The 27968-nt window shown below is 39.5% G+C and overlaps 1 protein-coding gene across 1 annotated transcript; it reads left to right on the forward strand.

Annotated features, from left to right (window-relative positions):
• The first annotated feature begins 4962 nt into the window (after window positions 1–4962).
• Window positions 4963–26689, forward strand: ciao2b (cytosolic iron-sulfur assembly component 2B). The gene is made up of 8 exons (XM_034184500.1): window positions 4963–4973; window positions 11846–11858; window positions 12921–12934; window positions 14820–14983; window positions 19663–19742; window positions 23642–23767; window positions 26077–26122; window positions 26228–26689. The coding sequence occupies exons 4-8, from the start codon at window positions 14857–14859 to the stop codon at window positions 26326–26328; spliced, it is 480 nt and encodes a 159-aa protein (XP_034040391.1). The 5' UTR covers window positions 4963–4973; window positions 11846–11858; window positions 12921–12934; window positions 14820–14856; the 3' UTR covers window positions 26329–26689.
• Window positions 26690–27968: the final 1279 nt, after the last annotated feature.

The following is a 27968-nucleotide window of genomic DNA, read 5'->3' on the forward strand; positions in this document are numbered from 1 at the left end:
TGGAGAACTTTCTACACGTAAGTGGGAAGGCTGAAAACCAACACTGAATGCCCATTACCTTTGATCGGCACTGCATTAAAAACCAACATCATTGCGTAAAGGATCTTACCGAGTGGGCTCAGGAACACCTCAGAAAACGTCAGTTAAGACAGTTCGTCGCTACATCTACAAGTGCAAGTTAAAACTCTACCATGCAAAGTGAAAGTCATACATCAACAACATCCAGAAACCCCGCCGCCTTCTCTGGGCCTGAGCTCATTTGAAATGGACAGACACAAAGTAGAAAAGTGTGCTGTGGACTGATGAGTCCACATTTCTAATTGTTTTTAGAACTCATGGGCGTTGTGTCCTACCGACAAAAGAGGAAAAAGATCATCCAGATTGTTACCAGCGCAAAGTTCAAAAGCCAGCATCTGTGTTGGTATGGGGGTGTGTTAGCACCCATGGCATGGACAACTTACACATCTGTGATGGCACCATCAATGCTGAAAGGTACATCCAGGTTTTGGAGCAACACATGCTGCCATCCAAGCAACATCTTTTTCAGGGACGTCACTACTTATTTCAGCAAGACAATGCCAAGCCACATTCTGCACGTGTTACAACAGCGTGGCTTCATAGTAAAGGAGTGGGGGTACTAGACTGGCCTGCCTAAAGTCCAGACCTGTCACCCATTGAAAATGCGTGGCGCATTATGAAGCGCAAAATACGACAACGGAGACCCCGGACTGTTGAACAACTGAAGTCGTACATCAAGCAAGAATGGGAAAGAATTCCACCTACAAAGCTTCAACAATTAGTGTCCTCAGTTCCCAAACACTTATTGAGTGTTGTTAGAAGGAAAGGTGATGTAACACAGTGGTAACATCCCACTGTCCCATCTTTTTTGAAATGTGTTGCAGGCATCCATTTCAAAATGAAACAAAAACAATAAAGTTTATCAGTTTGAACAGTAAATATCTTGTCTTTGTGGTGTATTCAACTGAATATAGGTTGAAGGGGATTTGCAAATTCTGTTTTTATTTACATTTTACACAACATCTCAACTTCATTGGAATTAGGGTTGTACATACTCTTTTTTGCTACTACGTCCTTATATATATATATATATATATATATATATATATATATATATATATATATATATTGGGTTTTTTTCCTAATTTGAGCTTTGGACACACCCTTTTTATTCTGTTAAAGTTTATATTTATTTTATTTTCTTCCCCAGACCTTTCAAGTCTGCGTGTGATATACTCAGGTTTATATTTGCACTGAAAGGCTTGCACTTTACCTTTCGCTGTACTTGTTACAATCACAATAAAGCATCTGAATCAGGCTGATTTGCCAACACAAATCATATTCAAAAGAATTCAGCACATCCCTCAGCAATATCACCTAAATGTCAAACTATTCTAAAATGTATCACCTCTCAGTAATTAAATTATGTCTCATTTAAAGGAGTACAGTGTTTATTTGCAATATAGTGTTTGCAAAGTATTAGTTTTTTGATCGTAAGGCCCTAAAGTAGGGAACTCGATGTGACAAAGGTCAGTATAAGTATGGCTACTGTTTAATGTATGACACATCTAAATCATCATGTTTTGTCCAGAAGCCCGACCCTCCACCCCAAATTTACAAATTTTAAAATCACTGAATTTATTTGACGAAGTTCACATCAGTCCAGTATACATAGAAACAGTAGGTTCATTTTGTTTTGAGCATGTGTGTGTGTGTGTGTGTGTGTGTGTGTGTGTGTGTGTGTGTGTGTGTGTGTGTGTGTGTGTGTGTGTGTGTGTGTGTGTGTGTGTGTGTGTGTGTGTGTGTGTGTGTGTGTGTGTAAATACCCTTCAGTGAATCACCACCTCATCGTAGTGATTCCAACAGCAGAACATTTATTTGGTGAATCACTTGTGAGGATTATGTTCAGATCGATACGAAGTGCTTCAGTTTGCTGCAGCCTTCATGTGTCACTGTCGATACGAAGGCCGCGTTCTATTCCTCTGTTTCTGAGCTCTGCTTGTCTAAAAGCCTCCCTGGTTCTGCTTCACCTCTCCGCAGACAGCAGGTTCATTCATCATCGTCTCTCACATAAAGCTGATGGAAGCCGGTGCCATCTTCATGTCAGACTGTGCTGAGGTTTGCTGGCTAGTGACGAGACGGCTGACAAAATGTTGTATAATCTGCATTCTCAAACTTTAGAACTGTTTAGAGTAGTAATAGAAAAAGTAAATACGAGGTCTCTTAGATAATAAACCGACCCTTTTATTTATTTTTTTAACTATATGGATTTGAATGACATGCGATTACACCAATCATGCTTGAACCCTCGTGCGCATGCGTGAGTTTTTTCACGCGTGTCGGTGACGTCATTTCCCTGTGGGCAGGCCTTGAGTGAGATGTGGTCCCGCCCTCTCGGCTGAATTCCTTTGTTTCACACGCTGCTCGAGACGGCGCGCGTTGCTTTATCAAAATTTTTTCTGGACCTGTGAGGAATATCCGAGTGGACACTATTCGAGAAATTAAGATGGTTTTCTGTGAAAAGTTTAACGGCTGATGAGAGATTATGGGGTGTTTCTGTCGCTGTAAGGACTTCCCACGGAGCGGGACGTCCTGCAGCGCTTCCAGGCGCTGTCGTCGGCCTGTTTCGAGCTTAAAACATCCTAATTTAAGGCTTAATTCACCCAGGACATCGTGAGAGAACAGAGAAGATTCAGAAGAGGCCGGCATGAGGAATTTATGCGGACATTCCACTGTTTAAGGACATTTTTTTAATGAAAGACGTGCGCGCAAATTCGCCGAGTCGTTTCCGTGACGACTCGGCAAATCTGTGTGCGCCGCGACAGGAAAAACACCTCCGTGTTGAAAACCATTTGTAGAATTCAGGCGGCTTTTAATGGCTTTCAACAAGTGAGTAACTGAGAAATTGTTTAACAGCTTGGGCATGTTCCAACTTGCCCGTTAAGATTTCCAACGGAGGTGTTTTTCCTGCCGCGACCCCCCGCGGTCGGGTCTGGCCCGACATGCGACTCTGCCCGCACGTTCTTTCATTACAAAATGACCGTTAACAATGGAATGTCCGAATAAACTCCTCATGCCGACTTCTTCTGAAAGTTCTCTGTTCTCTGACGACTTACTGCGTCAACAGAGCCTGAAATGTGGAAGTTTTCAACTTGAAACGGCGAGACGCTGCCGCCTCGAAGCGCAGATCGCCGTCAGGCGCCGTGGGCCGTCCTTAAAGCGACACTACCAGACCAAAATCTCTCATCAGCCGTTAAAATTTTTACCGAAAACCAGCTGAATTTATTGAATGGTGTCCACTCAGTTGTGCCTTACAGTTTTGAAAAAAATTTTATCAAACAAAGCAACAGCCTCTGAGCCATTCCTAAACAATGAAAAAAATCGACGAGCGGGTGGACGACTCCTCACTCAAAGACTGCCCACAGGCGAATGACGTAACCGACAGGCGTGAAAAAACTCTCGTATGCCCACGAGGGTTCAAGCATGTCTGATGTAATCACACGTGATTCAAATCCATATGGTTTTTGAAAAAATAATAAGGTCGGATACTTTTCTAATAGACCTCGTATATATGCCTGTCATGCAAACAAAATGACAATCAAGGATAAGATACATACAGCAGTGGAACTACACAGTACACACAGTACTACTTATCTTCACCTACTTTTAAAATTGGTTCATCATTTAAAGGGATTGTATTGTACAAAAATAAATTTTAAAACTACCTTTAGGGTTAATAACACTAAGTAACACAATTTTTGTTCCTGGCTTCTAAGTGTTATATTTCAACTGCTTATGTGTAAAGTCTATGGAAAAATGACTACATTCAGCACAAACTTTGATTTTATTATTATTATTATTTTTTTACGTTCTAGAAAGTTCTAAAAGTTTCTTGAAATTTCTAGATAATTCTGGAAACTTCTAGAAAATTCTGGACAGTTCTAGCAGTTAAAGAATATTCTAGAAGACTACTCAGTAGTAGTGAAGGCGATTCGAGAATATTCTTGAAAACAAATTTCAAAATATCACTGTCCTGATCACAGAAGCAAAGTTTCTGTGGAATAACAGCTATTTTCTATTTATTTAAGGCATAACAGGTTAGGAAAACACACTGTGTATCCAGGAACAAAACAAAAATAAAAATTTGTTACATAGTGTAATCGCTGAAGTTTCATGTGATGTGTTATGTTTGTCCAACTAGAACCTCTTGAAAAAAGCTAAATTCAGGCCTGACATGGCTGTGTTTAGACTTCTGTGACATATGTTACGAAATCCTTGTGTGTGTAAATATGGCTATATAGTGATATATATACGAGGTCTATTAGAAAAGTATCATCAGCGCGGAATTCCTCCGCACATCTGTCTCAATGTGCCGAAAAAGTGCTGATGTCCACGTCTTTTCACAATTCCTGTGCTAGTCAGACGACGTCCCGGATAAAACATAGCGTCCAGTTTGAAAATGAATGGCATATTCCACTGTTACAGGAGTTTTTGTCATAGAAAGAGGAGCGGAGGCTTCGCGTGTCGCGGCAGTGCCGCATGGTGCACAGCAACGCCGTGATGAAGCCTCACGGGACATGTTCTGGCATGTCCAGGCACATCCACAATTTCTCAGATAATCACGCGATGGAAAAACCACCGACAGCTGTCTGAACACCATCTCAAAGCCGTCCTGTGAGACCAAAACGGAGGTGGTTTTGTCTCGCTCCAGTAGGGAATCCATCGTGACGCGCGAAGCCTCCGCTCAGCTTTCCATGACAAAATCTCTTGTTAAAAGTGAAATCTGCCAGAAAATCGTTGATGTCCAGCTCTTGTGATAACCAGAGAAATGGCACACGATGGTCACGGATCCAGACAGCCATCCGTTTAGAAATGAAATGGTCGTTCATCCTGTTGATGGCAGCTTCAGAGCGCAGTGCGCCCCACAGCCGCTGGGGGCCGTCCTTAAAGCGACAGTAACACTCCTTATTCTCTACCAAGCTCGTAACATTTTCACCGAAAGCCAGATAAATTTTTCTAATGGTTTCCAGCTGCCAGTCTCTAACAGTTTCTGAAAAAATTCTGATGGAAAAAAAGCCCAAATCATTCCGCCATTTCTTGACAATGAAAATCCGACGAGGGGGCTGGACCACTCCTCACTCAAAGCCTGCTCACAGGCGAATGACAGGCGTGGAAAAACTCACGCATGCGCACGAGGGTTCAAGCTTGTCTGACGCAATCACACGTGATTCAAATCCATATGGTTTTTGAAAAAAATAATAAAGTCAGATACTTTTCTAATAGACCTCGTATATAGACTAGCTTGTTGTCCGTGGGGATCCATGAGCACTAGATTGGGTACTGTTTATAAAACAGGTAGCTGACGTTTTTCAAGGGTGGTAATAAATTGTGCAAAGTTTCTATAATGAGTTGGAATGGCATGTGAGTCCAGAATGTTTTTAGAACCTTAGGGCCCTGTCCCACTGGCGTTTAGGAGGATTTGCGGATGGAATGCGCACAAAAGTGGCCCACATCCGCCAAACAACCGCAATAACCGTGTAACATTCCTGTATGAGTCGGCCGCCATCTGAAAACGTCCGTGATCATCCGCAGAGGCACGTATGTCCGCAGCCAGGATTTTTGAGCGCCAGGATTTTTGAGCCGCTCAAAACTCCTGCTGCGGATGAGATCCGCATCACTGCCTGAACACATACTGAAGACATACGCAGGACATACACAACCAACATGCCACATATCCCCTGTCATCCGCTGATGTCCGCAACCAACGGGTTGGCGCGGCTTGGCGGTGGACCGGGACAACGTGCAAAACAGATATGAAGCGTGCCCAGCACGGCCACATCACGGTCGCAAATGGTATGTCGCGCATGCAGACAGAGTGGGCACGGATGAAGCGAGTGCATCACGGCCGCTGTGCCCCTCATGGGGGCGCCTCCGCGGTCGCCTTCACTTCTGTTCCCTGTTATATCCTCTATATCTTCCTCATGTATTTGCTGATCCACCCCGGGATATTTGTCATTTCTGCCCACCTTTGTTGCGGACGCTCAGCTGTTGTCTCCTCATTTCATGCGCAAATTCTCCTAAACGCCAGTGGGACAGGGCCCTTAGACCTTCAATGGATTTTAGATGAAGTACTCAACCATTTTATTTCCTGTTAATTATATATTTTTTAATGTTAATCTAGTGTCTTAATGTATTTATAAATTGTTTAGGTTCATGTTATCATGTACACACTATTATTATTTATTTTATTTTATTATTACTTCTATTTTGTCATTTGAGTTTTAAATACACCACAATGAAAATAAGCATTTTCACTTTCTTGTGTCATCAGTATATTTTTAACATATTTACAATTATATTATGTACTTACATTGCACTTACTAAATAAAATCACGCACACATGCACACGTTTAAAATACAGATGACTTACTGCCCCCTGCTGGAATGGCGTGTGAGTCCAGAATGTTTTTAGAACCTTAGACCTTCAATGGATTATAGATGAAGTACTCAACCATTTTATTTCCTGTTAATTATATATTTTTTAATGTTAATCTAGTGTCTTAATGTATTTATAAATTGTTTAGGTTCATGTTATCATGTACACACTATTATTATTTATTTTATTTTATTATTACTTCTATTTTGTCATTTGATTTTTAAATAGACCACAATGAAAATAAGCATTTTCACTTTCTTGTGTCATCAGTATATTTTTAACATATTTACAATTATATTATGTACTTACATTGCACTTACTAAATAAAATCACGCACACATGCACACGTTTAAAATACAGATGACTTACTGCCCCCTGCTGGAATGGCGTGTGAGTCCAGAATGTTTTTAGAACCTTAGACCTTCAATGGATTATAGATGAAGTACTCAACCCATTTATTTCCTGTTAATTATATATTTTTTAATGTTAATCTACTGTCTTAATGTATTTATAAATTGTTTAGGTTCATGTTATCATATACACACTTTTATTATTTTTTTTATTTTATTATTACTTCTATTTTGTTGTTTGATTTTTAAATAGACCACAATGAAAATAAGCATTTTCACTTACTTGTGTCATCAACAAGGTTGGGTAGGATTACTTTGAAATGTAATCCAAAAGTAATCAGATTACAAGTAATCCAAATGTATGTACATACATACATGTAATCCACATGTTTTCTTTCAAAGCAGTCCTACCCAACCCTGGTCATCAATATATTTTTAACACATTTACAATTATAGTATGTACTTACATTGAACTTACTAAATAAAATCACGCGCACATGCACACTTTTAAAATACAGATAACTTACTGCCCCCTGCTGGAATGGCGTGTGAGTCCAGAATGTTTTTAGAACCTTAGACCTTCAATGGATTTTAGATGAAGTACTCAGCCCATTTATTTCCTGTTAATTATATATTTTTTAATGTTAATCTACTGTCTTAATGTATTTATAAATTGTTTAGGTTCATGTTATCATATACACACTATTATTATTTTTTTATTTTATTATTACTTCTATTTTGTCATTTGATTTTTAAATAGACCGCAATGAAAATAAGCCTTTTCACTTTCTTGTGTCATCAATATATTTTTAACATATTTACAATTATATTATGTATTTATGTTGAACTTACTAAATAAAATCACACACATGCACACTTTTAAAATACAGATGACTTACTGCCCCCTGCTGGAATGGCGTGTGAGTCCAGAATGTTTTTAGAACCTTAGACCTTCAATGAATTTTAAATGAAGTACTCAACCCTTTTATTTCCTGTTAATTATATATGTTTCAATGTTCATCTACTGTCTTAATGTATTTATAAATTGTTTAGGTTTGTGTTATCATATACACGCTATTATTTATTTTTGTATTATTATTACTTCTATTTTGTCATTTGATTTTTAAATAGACCACAATGAAAATAAATGTTTTCACTTTCTTGTGTCATCAATATATTTTTAACATATTTACAATTATATTATGTATTTACATTGAACTTACTAAATAAAATCACACACACACACACACATACACACAAACATCATCAACGTCCATTGTTCAGTGTTGTTGGCTCATATCTGTAGTTTCTCCAAATATATTAGTCCTATTAACATTCCATTTTGGCGGCGTTCACCCTTGACCCAAAATACATTAAGCATACTAAACCGAAAATGTCAGCTGTCCGCAGTTTTTCTGTGATCACAATCATACACACAGAGGCCACTTGGCTATTATAACGTAGATATATATAAATAATCAGACTTATAGCTGTTGATTGCAGGTCTGAATGGTGCAAAGTCAATTACAAATGTCATCAATGACAGCAGTCATAGTGCTGTGTTGTTTGCATGAGTGTGCATGTGGGTTTGATAGATAATGCTGCCAGTGCTGCACACTTCAGTAGTAATGCGCTATTATATGTTTCTATCACATAGCCGTTATGTTGTCGAGCCTTTCTAAAGGCTCATTTCCCCTCAACACCACCGAGAAGTCAACAAATAAGCGGCAAATGCTCTGGAGACAAGCTTGTGCGAGTAGATGGCAGAGAATCAGCATCTGTGCAGCTGTCACTAAATAAAGCGAAGGTGCAGGATGCAGTGTTCAGACAGAAGATCTGCATTCACTCTGTACGTGTCAGGTGTAACACATCACACTGGGCGATGACAATCAGTGCAGCAGAGCCGTCAAACGTTTCTCTGCAATGTGCAATTACATACTTACTGCTGAAGAGCTCCGATGTGAATAAAATAATTCAGATCAAATAAACAATCTTTTGTGCAGAACTGCAGCTTCATTATAATTAACCTCATGTGATGTTCTAAAGTAAAGTCAGGGTGAGAATCTGGATTCTCTTGTTTCTCCTATTGTGACATCAATTCAGTTGATCAGTTCTTCTCAGGGCATCTGCCCAGTTTCCACCAAACGTGCAATGTGGATGATGGTTGGCATGTGTTTGTTTTGGCAAGCACCAACATCATTAGGGTCAAAAGTCAAAATTTTGGAGTCTCCCTTCATTCCACTTTTGCATGAAAATTGTGTGGGCCGCTGAAGAGGAGGTACTGCTGGCCCACCACCACCAGATGGCGCCCTGCTTGAAGTGCGGGCTTCAAGCAGGAGAGGGCGTCATAGCAACAGGGAGTGACAGCTGTCACTCGTCATCAGCACCAGCTGTCACTCATCCACATCACCACCACCTTAAAGGCCGGACTGCAACTCCACCTCCCCGCCGAGAAATCAGCTACCTTGGAGGTAATTTCTCTGCTGGCTGAACTCTTTTGCAGCCGTTTTCCTGTGGTGTTTCCTTATCTGCTGGATTGGCGTTTGGTGTGATTAGCGACGGCTTTGCCTCACATCCCAACCAGATAAGTGGTTAAACAGGACCTGCACGAGTGTGTGATTGGAGGTGGAGGTGCTCCCTCCCAAAAGAACACAGACTGTGGGATTACTGAGTGTGCGTACTCACACTCACCTGTGCTGTTTTTGTTCTCTGCCAGCAATGCCAGGTCTGACAGCTGGAGACGGTGGCCACCTGGGGACTCAGGACTTGGCAGCTCCGGTGTTCTTCAGATCCGTTGGCAGTGAGGGCCGTGTGGGATCCGGCTCGGTTCTGGACGGGCGTCTCCTATCCTCAAGCCTGCCCACACGTCACCCAACGTGTAATTGACTGTAGTTCCAAACTTGTTGTTGTCTGTATTCTGTTGTGCACAATTTACAACATTAAATTGTTACTGTTTGGCTTATCCATTGCCCGTTCATTTACGCCCCCTGTTGTGGGTCCGTGTTCCTACACTTTCACAACAAAAATAGAGTGAAAAACCAACTTGAACTCACCTCCATGTGAATGCCAATTCATGTGGAGGTGGTTCCTGGATTACAAGGAACAAGCAAGGTTAAATATACCAAAGGTCAATCATTGGGGTTAAAGGTCAAACATTTTTTTTCCCCCTGTGGTTTGAAGCAAACTTGGCACACAGATGGAACTGGGTTCCAGAATTGCCTAATAAGGTCAAACTTGCCAAAGTTCAGTTATTGCGGTCAAGGTGACTGGGTTCAAAGGTCAAAACTGAGCTTTTTCACACTAAACTTTGCACACGCAAGAAGACAGGTTCTGGAATTGCCCAGTAAGGGTCAAGGTCATGTCTACCTGTGTGTTTGTTTCTTTGCCTACTCCTCCTATGTCCTTTTGGTAATTTCTACCAAACTGGGTATGTCAATGAACATCGACTCCTTGCCAAATGTCAAGAAATATGTTTTTCAACCCATTTTGGACCAAATATGGCACACACTTCTGTTGAGTCCAGAATTGTTCTTGCAAGCTCAGCCAGAGGCCGGTGGTCTTGGTGAAGGGCGGCAGCATCACTGGGGTCTAATGTCACTTTGCCAAAGACTTTACCGTTGTCATGCCCATGGGTACTATTAACGAATCATCCTAATTTATATTAGACTTTCACATAAGAACCAATTAGCTGTCTATGTGTTTCATACAGTTTCATATTTTTCTCATCCAAAAAGAAAGTTTCAACAAAATGAAAACATTTTGTGAATAATGCCAAATTGTGAGCTTCCATGAGGACACTCCATCATTCTGTGTTTCCTCAGACTTCGACCAGCTGGAAATGGATGATTTATTTATCAATCTGCACGTGATGGACACAGAGCCAAACCAGATCACATTCTAAACTTCAGTGTCATTGCTCATTGGTATTCTGGATCTTCTCTGGCTGTAGCTTTGAAAAAGTAAAGTTCCAGTTTGTGTTTCGTGCCCATCAGCTTAACTTTGACCTTGGAACCTTATATTTAATTCAGCAAATCATACATGATGGAAAGCATCTTGTGTTTTGAGACAGGCATTCTCTGTGGAACAGCATATTTCTAATGTGTACATTTATGCAGCTCTGCATATAAAAAATATATACAGCAGGTAAAATAAGTATTGAACACATCACCATTTTTCTCAGTAGATATGTTTCTAAAGGAGCTATTGACCTGAATTTTTTTTACTAGATGTCAGTAACAACCCAAGTAATCCACACGTACAAAGAAATCAAACCATCGATGTCGATAAATTATGTGAAATAATGTGAAATGACACAGGAAAAAAGTTTTGAACAACTGAAAAAAAGGAGGTGAAAAAAGGACACCAGCTGAAATCTGGACACTCTACCATACAGGCCTGATTGGTGGATTGCTGCAGAGATGGTTGTCCTTCTGGAAGGTTCTCCTCTCTCCACAGAGGAATGCTGGAGCTCTGACAGGGTGACCATCAGGTTCTTGGTCACCCACCCTGAATAAGGCCCTTCTCCCCTGATCGCTCAGTTTAGATGGGCGTCCAGCTCTAGGAAGAGTCCTGATGGATCTAAACTTCCTCCATTTATGGATGATGGAGGCCACTGTGCTCATTGGGACCTTCAAAGCAGCAGAAATATTTCTGTACCCTTCCCCAGATTTGTGCCTTGAGACAATCCTGTCTCAGAGGTCTACAGACAATTCCTTTGACTTCATGCTTGGTTTATACTCTGACATGCACTGTCAACTGTGGGACCTTATATGTAAACAGGTGTGTGTCTTTCCAAATCATGTCTAATCAACTGAATTTACTCCAGGTGGACTCTATATTTGTAAACACCAGTACATGTTACATTGATTCACTTGTGTTGTTTTTTACATAGAATGAATGAATCAACCAATCAGTATGAGTGGAGGCTTAGTTACCCATAATCCCCTTTGGGTATCTGTGTGTTAATGTTCAAATCTTCAGAATTAGTGCGTTATTTTAAAATTAACAGATATGTGTTATATATCACTTTGTACATTTTAAGAGTTTACATTAATGTAGTTATTCTCTCCGGAATAATTTTATTTTTAAAGCAAAACCACAATTCAAACCTGCTTTCCATTTCAAGACCTCTGCCTCATTGCAGCACAACCGTGATGCTTTTCTACAGCAGGGGGCAGAGTGCACAAAGACTGAAGCGCTGGATCATTGGCTGTTTGGGTTTGTGATCACCTTTGGTTCTATTAGAAGCTTTGGTGGTATTTAAACTCAAAATCAGCTTCTTAGTAGCTGAGAGCGCACGGGAGGCAAAATTTAAAGTTATCAGTTATCTGTAACTTCCAATACGTTTTTAGGCAGTTTAGTGTTAAAAAGATAACTTTTCAGTTAGCTGATTAACAGTTATCAAAGCTAACTTTTTTGGTTAGTTGTGCCCAGCACTGCTACTCTGGTTAGCTCTGTAAGCTAACACCCACCGACACGACCTCTCCCATATGTCTTGTCTTCCCTTCTCCACTGGGAACCGAGAAAAACTGCAGTTTTTGCAAGTGCTTTGGTGATTGCAGCCAAAAACTTCATCATGAAGCTGTATAACTGGTGATACAAAATGCAAAGCAAGTGCATTGCGTGGAGTATTTTGGATTTGTAGTTACTACACAATTTCTCTTTATACGTTGTTTTTTATGGCATGGTGGTTTATGCAAATGTTTTCAAATTTTTTTATTGATATAAAGTGTGAGCTTAAACGGTGTATCTGTGCTGTGGTTTGTGCAGGCTTTGGGTGGACGGAGAGGGATAGTGAGGTGTGGGTGGGGGGAGGGGAGGCTCCAAGTCCATTTTGCTTGGGGGGCCGAATGCCTTGAAACGGCCCTGTGTATTGTAATAAATATTCCAGAGAAAGGCAAGAGCTTCTTTTTTTTTTTTTTTTTTTTAATTTCAAAAAAAATGTATTTACAAATATTTCAAAAAAAAAAAAAAAGACATTTCATTTACATTTCAAGAAGTATGCATTTGAGGAAGCTTTCTTGAAACTTGTAAAAAGGATCTCCCAAGAAGCTACCTTAGCTTAGCTTATAAAAGGAGTCCTAAACACAAAATATATTACAATACAATTACAACAGTAAAAAAAAAATAAAAAATCACCCATCACCCCACCCCCTATGGATGCATTAAGCATTCCCACACACACACATTCATACAGTCCCACATTATCTAGAAATAATCTAGAAATAATATTGCACTTATCCCATCAACTAATCTCATACTGATTTTTGCAGTCATATTCACAAAAGTACGTCAAACACATTAGATTATTTGCAGCAGCAATTTTTCTTACATTTACAGTTGTGTCAGAGGCATTAAAAAAAAAACAAGGTACAAAGACATTTAATTATAATACATTTAAATTTCATTGTTATGTACATTATATATACATTGTTTTGTATTATTTACTATTAGGATCTAGCCTGAGTATAATGTAGCAACAAGTCATTTTTCAAAAGTTTCTTAAATATATTTAACGATACAGAGTTTTGTATTGTATCATCAATTGCATTCCAGATCTGTGGACCTTTGCATGTAATGCCGAAATTAGTACATTTCAATTAATGCTTTTTGCCCTTCACCTGATTTTTCCTTCTTGTGTTATATTCATGAGATGGATAAGTAATTGGGATTATTTGACAAAGTCTTTCATTTCGCTTATATACTACATTATACATCATGCATGCGTTCTGAAATATGTTGCTCTCAGTTAGCTTCAGAAGCCTAAGCCTATAAAAGAGAGGATCAGAGGGAGCATTATGTTCAGACCAGGTTATAACACGAATCACTTTCTTTTGCAGAGCAATCAATTTATTGAGATAACTAGGATACGTATTACACCATATAATATTACAGTAATTCAAATGTGGTTCAAATAAAGTTTGCTAAAGTGTTATAAGAGCTTTAAGAGGGAAATAATGTCGAATTTTATAGAATAATCCAACATATTTCGATAACTTGTCAATTCATCAATTTGTTTTTTAAAGTATAAAAATTCATCAATATATATATCTAAAAATTTTACATACTGTACTCTTTCAATGCCAATTCCATTAATCTCTATCTGCACATTTTCAGTATTTATCTGAGATCTGTTAAAATGAAACATAATATAATGTTTAAAAGATAATTTATTGCATTTGAACCAAATGTCCACTTTAGTTAATTCTTCATTAACTGTGTTTTGAAGAAACTGAAGATTTTTATGTGATAAAATAAGATTTGTGTCATCTGCAAAAATAATTTTGTGTAATATATCTGACAAATTTATAAAATCGTTTATGTAAATAATAAAAAGAAGTGGACCTAATATGGATCCCTGTGGAACACCACATTTTATTGTTTTATATTGCGATTTACTGGTATGTATCTGTATGTAATGCTCCCTTTCAGACAAATAACTTCTGAACCAACTAAGTGCAATACCTCTGACACCATAATGCTCAAGTTTCCCCAGTAAGATGTTAAAATCTATAGTGTCAAATGCTTTTGATAAATCAAGAAATATTCCCACTCCACATTCACCTCTATCTATAGCATCATATATTTGCTCTATAAGATCAAGAATAGCCATACATGTTGATCTCTTTTTCCTGAAGCCATACTGAGATGTAGTGAGTATGTGCAATTTGTCCAAATATTCACTTAATCTATTGTAAACAATTCTCTCAAATACTTTTCTCTCAGAATTTAGAAGAACAGACCTGAAAGAAGTTTCTGTAGGTAGTATTTTCGACATAAGGAAGTGGTGGCTTTTTAAATACTTGAGAGACACTGGACCCATGGAGAGGATTTAATGCTGCTGTAACGGACTAATGCAGAAGGTGGCAGCATTGCAGCAATAAGGATGCCGGCTACCGTTAAATGCCATAGGAGAAGAAGGAGAACATGAAGCTGTGATCTCTGTGACATAACGTTGTTTGTCCCCTTCGGAAGCGTTTTAACTGCGTCGTTGGCGCCACAAAATAGAAATTTATCAGAATTATTTAATTTAGGAGAACAACAATCTCCGTGATGTCTGCAGGAGGTCGTTTAGAAAACGAAAATCCTGTTGTTTTCCAGCGGTCCGGAGAACGACTCCTGACGGCGTCCGAGGAGGATGAAGAAGTTCACGACCCGATTGACGACAGAGAAATATTCGATATCCTTTTCACAAACAGTCTTAATTTATTATCATATTTTGTCCTGTAGTCAGGTGAGTGTTTTAGAACCTTTTATGTCAGGTGCTACGTGTGTTTTTAATGTATTTCCTGTAGCGTCGAATAGTAATGGCGCTAAACCAGAAAAACCGAAGCTTTTTAATGCACTGAATCAATATGAAGCAGTTGGGTTGAAATCGCTTTTCTGTATGTGGTTTAAATCATAGACATATCAAGTGTGTGTGTGTGTGTGTATATATATATATATATATATATATATATATATATATATATATATATATATATATATATATATATGACGTATAAAATATGGCGACATCTGCTGGCCAATCTTTAACATAGCACCTGCATGGAACAAAGGACGAGATGTTATGAAACAGACACTTATGTATGTGTCATAATAAAGGTTCTATGTGTATCTTGAAATTTTTGACCATATGTTCGTTTAAAGACATTAATAATATACTTGTGTTATAATGTGATTGTGCCATCATGAAATATTGTTTGTAATAGAGTGAGATCAGTTGGGAAATGTGCAGTTGGGGACTGTTAGGAAAATAGTTGTACAAAATGAAGGGGATTTGGGGGCTTCAAAGGTTTTTATTTAAAACAAGATCGAGTCTGTTCCTCTTTTTGTTACTACCTCTCCAGTGTTGGAGAACACCTCACACAGCACAGATGTTGCTGGCATATGAAGATACATTTTGTCCAGCTTGTAAAGAGTTGGATAAACAGCTGCCTCCATCCTCCCTGTCTCTCTTTTCCTCACACTCACTACACAGACTATCACACAAACACTTTCTAATGTTCTCACACTTAACCACGAACTAACCTATTAATCTTTCTCTGTATACAACCCCTGGCAAAAATTATGGAATCACCAGCCTCGGAGGATGTTCATTCAGTTGTTTAATTTTGTAGAAAAAAAGCAGATCACAGACATGACACAAAACTAAAGTCATTTCAAATGGCAACTTTCTGGCTTTAAGAAACACTATAAGAAATCAGGAAAAAAAATTGTGGCAGTCAGTAACGGTTACTTTTTTAGACCAAGCAGAGGGAAAAAAATATGTAATCACTCAATTCTGAGGAAAAAATTATGGAATCATGAAAAACAAAAGAACGCTCCAACACATCGCTAGTATTTTGTTGCACCACCTCTGGTTTTATAACAGCTTGCAGTCTCTGAGGCATTGACTTAATGAGTGACAAACAGTACTCTTCATCAATCTGGCTCCAACTTTCTCTAATTGCTGTTGCCAGATCAGCTTTGCAGGTTGGAGCCTTGTCATGGACCATTTTCTTCAACTTCCACCAAACATTTTCAATTGGACTAAGATCCGGACTATTTACAGGCCATGACATTGACCCTATGTGTCTTTTTGCAAGGAATGTTTTCACAGTTTTTGCTCTATAGCAAGATGCATCATCTTGAAAAATGATTTCATCATCCCCAAACATCCTTTCAATTGATGGGATAAGAAAAGTGTACAAAATATCAACGTAAACTTGTGCATTTATTGATGATGTAATGACAGCCATCTCCCCAGTGCCTTTACCTGACATGCAGCCCCATATCATCAATGACTGTGGAAATTTACATGTTCTCTTCAGGCAGTCATCTTTATAAATCTCATTGGAATGGCACCAAACAAAAGTTCCAGCATCATCACCTTGCCCAATGCAGATTTGAGATTCATCACTGAATATGACTTTCATCCACAGTCCACGATTGCTTTTCCTTAGCCCATTGTAACCTTGTTTTTTCTGTTTAGGTGTTAATGATGACTTTGTTTAGCTTTTCTGTATGTAAATCCCATTTCCTTTAGGCGGTTTCTTACAGTTTGGTCACAGACGTTGACTCCAGTTTCCTCCCATTCGTTCCTCATTTGTATTGTTGTGCATTTTCGATTTTTGAGACATATTGCTTTAAATTTTCTGTCTTGACGTTTGATGTCTTCATTGGTCTACCAGTATGTTTGCCTTTAGCAGCCTTCCCATGTTGTTTGTATTTGGTCCAGAGTTTAGACACAGCTGACTGTGAACAACCAACATCTTTTGCAACATTGCGTGATGATTTACCCTCTTTTAAGAGTTTGATAATCCTCTCCTTTGTTTCAATTGACATCTCTCGTGTTGGAGCCATGATTCATGTCAGTCCACTTGGTGCAACAGCTCTCCAAGGTGTGATCACTCCTTTTTAGATGCAGACTAACGAGCAGATCTGATTTGATGCAGGTGTTAGTTTTGGGGATGAAAATTTACAGGGTGATTCCATAAGTTATTCCTCAGAATTGAGTGAGTCCATAGTTTTTTCCCTCTGCTTGGTCTAAAAAAGTAACCGTTACTGACTGCCACAATTTTTTTTTCCTGATTTCTTATAGTGTTTCTTAAAGCCAGAAAGTTGCCATTTGAAATTACTTTAGTTTTGTGTCATGTCTGTGATCTGCTTTTTTTTTTTCTACAAAATTAAACAACTGAATGAACATCCTCCTAGGCCAGTGATTACATTATTTTGCCAGCGGTTGTATGTACTTAACATAATATGTGGAAGTGTGTAAATCGGTATGTATAGTGTCTGAATGTCTATGTGCCAATGTGAGTATATGCTTGATGGTTTATCTAATCTAATGCTAATCTGACCTAAATCTCTCCTTAGTCGTCAATCGATGAAACTACAGTAATAAAGCACTCCAAGTGTTTGATAACTCATTCACTAACTCATCGTCAAGCACTTAATCCAATTCAGAGTCATTGGGGGGCTGGAGCCTATCCCAGTAGTCATAGGGCGTGAGGCGGGGTACATCCTGGACATCAGTCTGTTGCAGGGCCACGTATAGACAAACAAACACTTTCACACCTGCATGCACACCTACGGACAATTTAAAGTTTCCAGTCCACCTAATCTGCATGTCTTTGGTTGTGGGAGGAAGCCGGAGCACCCAGAGGGAACCCATGCAAACACTGGGAGAACATGCAAACTCCACACAGAAAGAGGATCCCATGACCTTCTTGCTGTGAGGTAACAGTGCTAACCACTAAGCCACCATGCTGCCCGAATTTGATAACTCCCGCCCCGAATTCAAATCTGTGTGACACATCGCCAATGCGTGTGTAACGTAAAGAAGCTTTATTTGGGAAGTCACTTGAGTTTTCACTGGATGAAGTGAGGCATCGAAACATCTTGCGGCAACACTTCTGCTTTAAAAGATTGATATGGTGTCGAGCCATCTGCTTTGAGCATAACACTAGTGCTACATGTGTTTTTAATATTTTTTGTAGTGTCATGTGGTAATGGCACTAAATGCTCTCTTATTTAATTGTATTTCATATTTATTTATATATGCTAAAGACACTAAAATATTAGTGTCTTTAGCATATATGTTTCAGAAGGTGTGGGTAAGTGGAGCCCCGAGGGCTGGACACAGCCTCGTGGCTCCGGTTCATCTGGACCGCAGATAAATTTCCAATAGTCTCTTTGGGTTTTCCACAAAATTGTCATTTTCTTCATGTTGAAATATAGCTGTTCTAAAGCATCTTTGTTTCTGTGTTGTACCACAAATGAGATTTTATGTTGAAATATGCTCTGTTCATGTATACCTGATCCTGCCAGATCTCAGAAGCTAAGTCGAGTAGGTCCTGGTTAGTACTTGGATGGAAGGCCAGCGGCTCTGTGTATTTCTCCATGTAAAACTGGAGTTGTGTCAGGAAGGGCACCTGGTGTAAAACCTGTATCAAATCCCGTTGCAGATCTGTACTGGATCCACTGTGGTGAGCCCGAGTTAATGGAGGTAGCTAAAAGACTACCTTCATGTTGAAATATAGTTAAAGTGTTGTTTTTGTGGTGTATCACAAAAGTTTATCACAAAATATAGTGCATTTGTCGGACAAAGTCTTGCCTTTAGTACATATTAATATTTCTAGCTGCTGAAGTGGGATGACTTTTTTTAAACCCTCAGTAGTTGCTATGGTGAGCAGTTGTCATTATTAGAGCTCCAATGATGATGTTTTTTTTTATTGTCGTTATTCACATCCTTAGTCCAGAGGGAACATGTTCTGCCCAGTATTCAAATCGAGGAAAAGCTCAGAAATTCCAGATGGGGGATGTTTGTGTTTGGTCTCTGACTGAGACTCTAAACCTGATGTCCAGGCTGCCAAGCAGTTGTGCAAATTACTTTTATCTTAAATAATTTAGAGACAGGGTCATGGTTTAATTTTTTTGAAATTCATGTAAAAAAGTTCGGAAATTTTAATACTGCCGAGGCGCCTTGGCTTTGTGTACTTCCAGAAGTCTTACACATTAGCAGAATTCTGATATGGTCCAGTTCCTGAATATTTGTTTTTCCCCTGCTGCGTGGAATAAACATACTCAGAAATTCAGATCAGCTATTCTTGAACTGCAAACTTTGAGCTCATCAGGATGCACCTCAGGCTTTACTAAAGCTGCCTTATGGAGCCGACACACAAAGCAGATCCCTCTGAAAGCCACATCTTCAAGACTAATAAAGCTGCTCAGATCTGTGTGGGCGCATCACTGTCACATTCTAATCTCGGCTTCGTTAAAATGCTTCTTAGTTTTCGAGAGTAATTTCATTGGAGTCAATGAAGAGGATGCGCTTGTATTATTTTTATGATGTGAAAATTCTTTAACCAGGATTACATCTGATCAGATCCATCAATGACCCAGAACACCCACTTTCTCTGGAGGAGCTCAATGTGGTGGAGCAAGTCCGGGTCAAAGTACGTCATTATTCTATAATTACTAGTATAGGGTGTGTTTGTTACCCTTCGTGTCAGCCACACAGTTCTAGCAGGGTATTGTTTTCATTGTGTCTCTCTGAGTTTGGACAGGATAACTCAAAAACAGCTGCACACATTTCTTTCAAACTTGGCGGGGCTATTACTTGGATAGATATACAGAGGTGATTAGATTTTAGAGTGGTTTGTTCAAAGGTCAGGGAAGTTGTGGTATGAAAAACACTATATATATATATATATATATATATATATATATATATATATATATATATATATATATATATATATATATATATATATATAGCTTGTCAACCAATACGCTTAGATGGATGATCTTTGTGATAATATTATTTGTGATTTATTGTTGTAATTGACTTCATAATGAGGTCACATGATGAAGTCAAACATAGTCAAAAACGCGATTACAGATGTCTGTATATTGTACATTTATATCATGGTGTGTAAAGTGCACAGTGTGCATCAGCCCTGTGATGCCTTCCATTCTTAAATTTACTGTGCATCATTTACAGTATCTACTACTAAGAGCAACAGGTTTGCTGTGTCCCACAGCTCCTGAAATGGAGCATTGTCTCCACCTGGTGGATATATAATGCAGATACAGCATAATTTCACCAAGAGCTCAAGTAAGGCTTGCCTCTACTGGTGGTTGGCTCTCACTGCGGTATTGTATCACTTCCTGTTCCGGAGCACAGCGGTGTTTTGCTGTATCTGTTTAATCTGCGCAGTTAGATTGATCTAGTTAACTAGATAACGATTTGTTTCACAGTGTAATCTTCACGTGCCTTAACTAAAGCACTCCCTCTGCTGAATCACCTCTAAATTATTTACACATTATTCACTTTGTGTGTTTTTAGGAATCCGCTAGCTTAGTGCGGCTTCTCCTGTCTCTCCTGCACTTTTCTGCTCTGGGTGTGAAATGTTTAGTTATTCCTCGGCCTCCTTTAGCAGTCATGGTACTTGTAATAAGTGTAGCTTATTCGTAGCTTTGGAGGCCAGGCTGGGCGAATTGGAGACTCGGCTCCGCACCGTGGAAAATTCTACAGCTAGCCAGGCCCCTGTAGTCGGTGCGGACCGAGGTAGCTTAGCCGCCGTTAGTTCCCTTCCAGCAGATCCCGAGCAGCCGGGAAAGCAGGCCGACTGGGTGACTTTGAGGAGGAAGTGTAGCCCTAAACAGAATCCCCGTGTACATCGCCAACCCGTTCACATTTCTAACCGTTTTTCCCCACTCGGCAACACACCCACCGAGGATCAACTCTGGTTATTGGCGACTCTGTTTTGAGAAATGCGAAGTTAGCGACACCAGCAGCCATAGTCAATTGTCTTCCGGGGGCCAGAGCAGGCAACACTGAAGAAAATTTGAAACTGCTTTCTAAGGCTAAGCGTAAATTTGGTAAGATTGTAATTCACGTCGGCAGTAATGACACCCGGTTACGCCAATCGGAGGTCACTAAAATTAACATTGAATTGGTGTGTAACTTTGCAAAAACAATGTCGGACTCTGTAGTTTTCTCTGGGTCCCTCCCCAATCGGACCAGGAGTGACATGTTTAGCCGCATGTTCTCCTTGAATTGCTGGCTGTCTGAGTGGTGTCCAAAAAATGAGGTGGGCTTCATAGATAATTGGCAAAGCTTCTGGGGAAAACCTGGTCTTGTTAGGAGAGACGGCATCCATCCCACTTTGGATGGAGCAGCTCTCATTTCTAGAAATCTGGCCAATTTTCTTAAATCCTCCAAACCGTGACTATCCAGGGTTGGGACCAGGAAGCAGAGTTGTAGTCTTACACACCTCTCTGCAGCTTCTCTCCCGCTGCATTCCCCTCATTACCCCATCCCCGTAGAGACGGTGCCTGCTCCCAGACCACCAATAACCAGTAAAAATCTATTTAAGCATAAAAATTCAAAAAGAAAAAAATAATATAGCACCTTCAACTGAACCACAGACTAAAACAGTTAAATGTGGTCTATTAAACATTAGGTCTCTCTCTTCTAAGTCCCTGTTAGTAAATGATATAATAATTGATCAACATATTGATTTATTCTGCCTTACAGAAACCTGGTTACAGCAGGATGAATATGTTAGTTTAAATGAGTCAACACCCCTGGGTCACACTAACTGCCAGAATGCTCGTAGCACGGGCCGAGGCGGAGGATTAGCAGCAATCTTTCATTCCAGCTTATTAATTAATCAAAAACCCAGACAGAGCTTTAATTAATTTGAAAGCTTGACTCTTAGTCTTGTCCATCCAAATTGGAAGTCCCAAAAACCAGTTTTATTTGTTATTATCTATCGTCCACCTGGTCGTTACTGTGAGTTTCTCTGTGAATTTTCAGACCTTTTGTCTGACTTAGTGCTTAGCTCAGATAAGATAATTATAGTGGGCGATTTTAACATCCACACAGATGCTGAGAATGACAGCCTCAACACTGCATTTAATCTATTATTAGACATCACTTGACCCAGCTATCTTAGCTAATTATAGGCCAATCTCCAACCTTCCTTTTCTCTCAAAAATTCTTGAAAGGTTAGTTGTAAAACAGCTAACTGATCATCTGCAGAGGAATGGTCTATTTGAAGAGTTTCAGTCAGGTTTTAGAATTCATCATAGTACAGAAACAGCATTAGTGAAGGTTACAAATGATGTTCTTATGGCCTCAGACACTGGACTCATCTCTGTGCTTGTTCTGTTAGACCTCAGTGCTTGTTCTGTTAGACCTCAGTGCTGCTTTTGATACTGTTGACCATTAAATTTTATTACAGAGATTAGAGCATGCCATAGGTATTAAAGGCACTGTGCTGCAGTGGTTTGAATCATATTTATCTAATAGATTACAATTTGTTCATGTAAACGGGGAATCTTCTTCACAGACTAAGGTTAATTATGGAGTTCCACAAGGTTCTGTGCTAGGACCAATTTTATTCACTTTATACATGTTTCCCTTAGGCAGTATTATTAGACGGCATTGCTTAAATTTTCATTGTTACGCAGATGATACCCAGCTTTATCTATCCATGAAGCCAGAGGACACACACCAATTAGCTAAACTGCAGGATTGTCTTACAGACATAAAGACATGGATGACCTCTAATTTCCTGCTTTTAAACTCAGATAAAACTGAAGTTATTGTACTTGGCCCCACAAATCTTAGAAACATGGGGTCTAACCAGATCCTTACTCTGGATGGCATTACCCTGACCTGTAGTAATACTGTGAGAAATCTTTGGAGTCATTTTTGATCAGGATATGTTATTCAATGCGCATATTAAACAAATATGTAGGACTGCTTTTTTGCATTTGCGCAATATCTCTAAAATTAGAAAGGTCTTGTCTCAGAGTGATGCTGAAAAACTAATTCATGCATTTATTTCCTCTAGGCTGGACTATTGTAATTCATTATTATCAGGTTGTCCTAAACGTTCCCTGAAAAGCCTTCAGTTAATTCAAAATGCTGCAGCTAGAGTGCTAACAGGGACTAGAAGGAGAGAGCATATCTCACCCATATTGGCCTCTCTTCATTGGCTTCCTGTTAATTCTAGAATAGAATTTAAAATTCTTCTTCTTACTTATAAGGGTTTGAATAATCAGGTCCCATCTTATCTTAGGGACCTCATAGTACCATATCACCCCAGTAGAGCGCTTCGCTCTCAGACTGCAGGCTTACTTGTAGTTCCTAGGGTTTGTAAGAGTAGAATGGGAGGCAGAGCCTTCAGCTTTCAGGCTCCTCTCCTTCCAGAATTGTTCAGTACTTGTTTTTCGATTGTTCTCAAAACTGTGCCGTGGGGCTGAGAACGATTTGGAACACTGTTCTATGCTTTAACAGTTACAAGGGAATGAAGGCCGTTGTGATTTTTCTTTGTTGCAGGTGAATGATGTGGAGAGCACAGTCAGTGTGGAATTTACACCTACAATCCCCCACTGCAGCATGGCAACACTCATTGGCCTGTCAATCAAAGTCAAGCTGCTGCGCTGCCTCCCAGACCGGTTCAAAGTATGTGTGTGTGTGTGTGTGTGTGTGTGTGTGTGTGTGTGTGTGTGTGTGTGTGTGTGTGTGTGTGTGTGTGTGTGTGTGTGTGTGTGTGTGTGTGTGTGTGTGAGATGACATTAGACACCATTTACTATTTTCTTTTTAAAAAGCAACACCAACAATCTACATGTCAAATTTGTTGCACCAACATACAAAGGCCTGTAAAAACCAGAGGCAACACATCACCAGACTCCAGGCTGCAAGAAGATCCGAAACAGCACAATTTCTGTCATTGTGCAAAATAGCAACACAACAAATCATCTAATGAGCAGAATAATGCAAAAAGTATATTTCAACCATCTGCTGTGTCTTCACCCTACAAGCTCTCACTGTATGCGAGCCTGAACTTAAGCAGTGCTTCTTTACAGCAGACGTTGTTTTTGACAGTGCGTTTGATCTGGTCACCCGGGCTGTTCTTTGTGACCTACTCAGCGATTTGTGGGATCTCCAGGAAGTTTAAAGACATCATAGCCTATACGCAGTCACTGTAAGTGCTGTACAGAATGGAGGCAGAGAGTCTGAGCTTTTCCCAATGAAAACTGGTGTTCCTCGGGTGTATTCTGGCTCCTACACTGTGTATTGGTTGTCGGGTAGGGGTGTGGAAACCAGTGAAGCTGAGTGAGGAATCACAGTATTTGGAATTGCAATTGTCCTGGATCAAAACAAAATTCAGGCTTTTAATGACTTCTGGGAGTCTGAGGGAACAGTAGCTAGGACTTTTTGTCCATGTGGCACATTTCTCTGGGGTTGAGGACCCCAGTGGCTGTGGTGCTGTCAGGTAAGAAAATTACAAAATGCTTAACAAAAACATAAAGGTTACAGATTTAAATGACCATTAAAAATCAAGAACAGCAGTTTCATACACATTATACAAATCAACAAAATGTGATTAATGTGCCTTTTAAAACCACAAATAAATGGAAATGGCAGAAAACAAATTGAAGGTTGGCCTTAAATTATGCTGAGGTGACCTTCTGAGAAAACCTGCAGATGTTCTTCACTGCCCCACCTCCTAACTAGAGTGCCTTAATTGAGAGAGTGGCGTCAACTCAGAACATGGCGCCATTTTGGTTCCAACTGCGCTGAACTACTGAATGAACCTTTTATGTTTTCAACATTTTTTTAAATCATTTGACCACATACAACACATCCAGGTACATAAATGTACAATGTATGATGATTTAGTTAATTAACTTAATGCCTGTATGCAGCTTGCACAGCTGTAACTCCGTGTCATGCAATGACGTGCGTGACAGTTGTAAAGTTCTCCGTTGCTGGATTATGCTTTATTCTGGACTAATCTGACCCCCAACAAGCTTTTCTTTCTACAATCATCACCTCCAAATCAAAGGTAAGCTGAACAATTTCCTCTTTTACCGACTTCGTGCAGACTTTTCTGATTCATTTGTAATCAGCGTGCGCACAGCAAAAACTATTAAAATATGATGGCAGGCGAAGCAGAGAAAGAAAAGTGTCAAATCACAGCCTTTTGTGTCTGATTTAACAGGTGCACGTCAGGCTGCGGGTCCGAGTCTCAACATGGTGTGAAAAAATAAACGGTCGGACTTTTAATCACAGAAATGACTCCGGTCCCAATTTCCTCAAATCGGCGCGTCAGAGCTGAACTTTAATTTGTACCTCTGTTACTGTGCACATCCAGACTGCACTGGGTTTTTAATGTAAATACATTGCCATCAGAAGGGACATTTTTCCGATGTGAGCGAAAAATCCATTATACAAAATCTGTTATACCGTTTTTATTACATGGAAAACAATACAAAAACATTGGGACTTTTTTGTCCATTGACTGAATATCTGGTTTATACGATGACGGTTTAGGCGAGTTTTATTGACTGAACAATAAATTTACCTCTCAAATCTTTGATGTCGGCTTCCATCCCACATGGTTGACTTTATTTTCCCAATTTTTTTTCTTCTGTTTGGATCTGAAGGGAATCTGTACATCTTGAAGCCCTTGTTGTGTCTATTTGTGCATCCAAATGCATAGCAACCAGGCATTTTCAGCAAATAAATAAATAAAATAGCTGGATTTACATGCAGATAGATTAACAGCAAATGCTATTTTGAACCCAAGATGGCACCACGAGTCGTGAACTTTTTTCCGACTTGTCATGTCGCCACTCTCTCAATGAAGGCACTCTACTCCTAACTGCCCCACCTGCTCACGCTGTCTTATACATTTAGAATGAGGTTGTTTGTCTGGTTTTCATTATTTAATTTTCAGTGATTGTTTTATTTATTCCCCTCCTCAGATTGATGTTCACATCACTCCTGGGACTCACGCCTCAGAGGAAGCAGGTACAGTGAGCTCCCACTATATCTGTAATGTCGCCGTGTGTTGAATAATCAGCTGCTCTGACTTCAGCGTCCAGCTGTTTGATTTGAATGAATTTGTTTTTGCAGTGAACAAGCAGCTGGCAGACAAAGAGCGAGTGGCGGCGGCTTTGGAGAACTCGTCCCTGCTGGAGGTGGTCAACCAATGTCTGTCCACAAGGAGCATCTGAGCAGCCAATCAGATCGCTTCGTCCTCTGTCCAGATGGTTATTGTAAACAGCAGCAATGGTCTTTTTCGGCTGCGGCGTGTGAGCTCTTAGAGGGTCATGCAGACTTTATGTGATCCAGTTCTCCTGAAGCCTGCAGACAAACATCAGTGTTATAGGTGTTTCTTGAACAAAATGCAGAAACTGACATGATTTTTTTTTCCCCCATAACCTTTGAATTATGAGGTCCGCAGTGTGGATGAGGTTGAATTCTTCTGCAGCAGCATCAAGTGATCTGTGAATCTGCAACAACATGTTTTGTAAATATTTATGGGACTTTATTGAGAATGTATTTAGTAATAAAGAATATATGTGCCATAAATGTGTGTTGCACTTTTTTTTTCTTTTCTTTTTTTGCTGCACTGTGCATGTTTTTTACCTCTATAACTGTCATATGTGATGGTTTTCAGTCAGTTTGATGCCACAAAAATAGATTTTTTTTTTTTTTGGTATTATAATTTTTTTTAAAGGGGGTTCTAACATTTTAAAATTGCTCTTCCATTGTAAATCCATCTGCATAATTGCAGAAACACAATAAATTGAGCAAGCTGAAATATAGTTTTTACATTTTTACAGGCCGCGAATCTAAGGTTAACTTTAATATTCACATAATCCAGCAGGTGGCGCCCTTGTCCTATTTTCACATATTGAGTCCTGGCTGTTAATTTTGGAGTTTTTTGGGGGTCGTCGTGTGGAAGCGAGTTGGAAAAACAAACCTCAGTACAAATCTGTCCAACAGACGCCTCCACCTCATAATTACAATGACGGCGCAAAATGTTTTCAGAAAGAGCCACGTTGCTTAAAATGGTTTTCATTTTTACCCCACACTGGTGGTTTCTGCACTTTTTTTTTTTTTTTGGCTGCTGCTGCTGGAGTCGGGCCAATCACAGAGCTAGTGGGCGTGTCTTATATAAAGCAGCTTTGACGTCAACATGTTTCTCAAGTCTTGAGTTGGGTCACGTGACCCCATGATCTGCTTATACAATAACAATTAAAATTCTTTGGAAATATATTGATATATTCTGATTAAATCTTCTTAACATGCATGCAATTTTTAAAGCGTTTACTGATTTTTTTTTTTTTTTTTAAGCGTAGTTATAGATATTTTCTTCTAATCAAAGCAAATTCCACTTTGTTATTCAGCAAAACCATCAATAACGCCCCCTTTCTTCACAGTGGGGTCACAGCAAGCAGCAGCTCCTTGTGATTTAAAGGTACAGGGAGGACAGTTCCATAGAGTTTTGTTTTTTCTTTAAAAAAAAAAAAGAAAAAAAAGCATGCGTTGCATCAGTGACTTGTATTTTCAGCTTCAAACTTTAATAACCTTTTCAAGACACTCGACCTTTATCAGTTTAAGGAAAATTATGACCCCTTTAAGGTCACATGCACCATATTAATCCTGTTTTTTTCCACAGAATAATTAATGTTCTTCCAGACTTATGCGTTTCTTTTCTTTTTTTTAACTCCCCCTCTCTTGTTCCACATCTGGAAACATTGCATCACTGCTGAAGCTCGGATAAGAGACACGGCTGCACAGCTGCTGTGACTGAAGCCAGAGCCTTATGGATACAGGGTTTGGACAGTTATCAGGGACCTGTAGTCGT

The sequence above is a fragment of the Thalassophryne amazonica genome, chromosome 13 (genome assembly GCF_902500255.1).
Source record: "Thalassophryne amazonica chromosome 13, fThaAma1.1, whole genome shotgun sequence".
NCBI classification, from domain to species: domain Eukaryota; kingdom Metazoa; phylum Chordata; class Actinopteri; order Batrachoidiformes; family Batrachoididae; genus Thalassophryne; species Thalassophryne amazonica.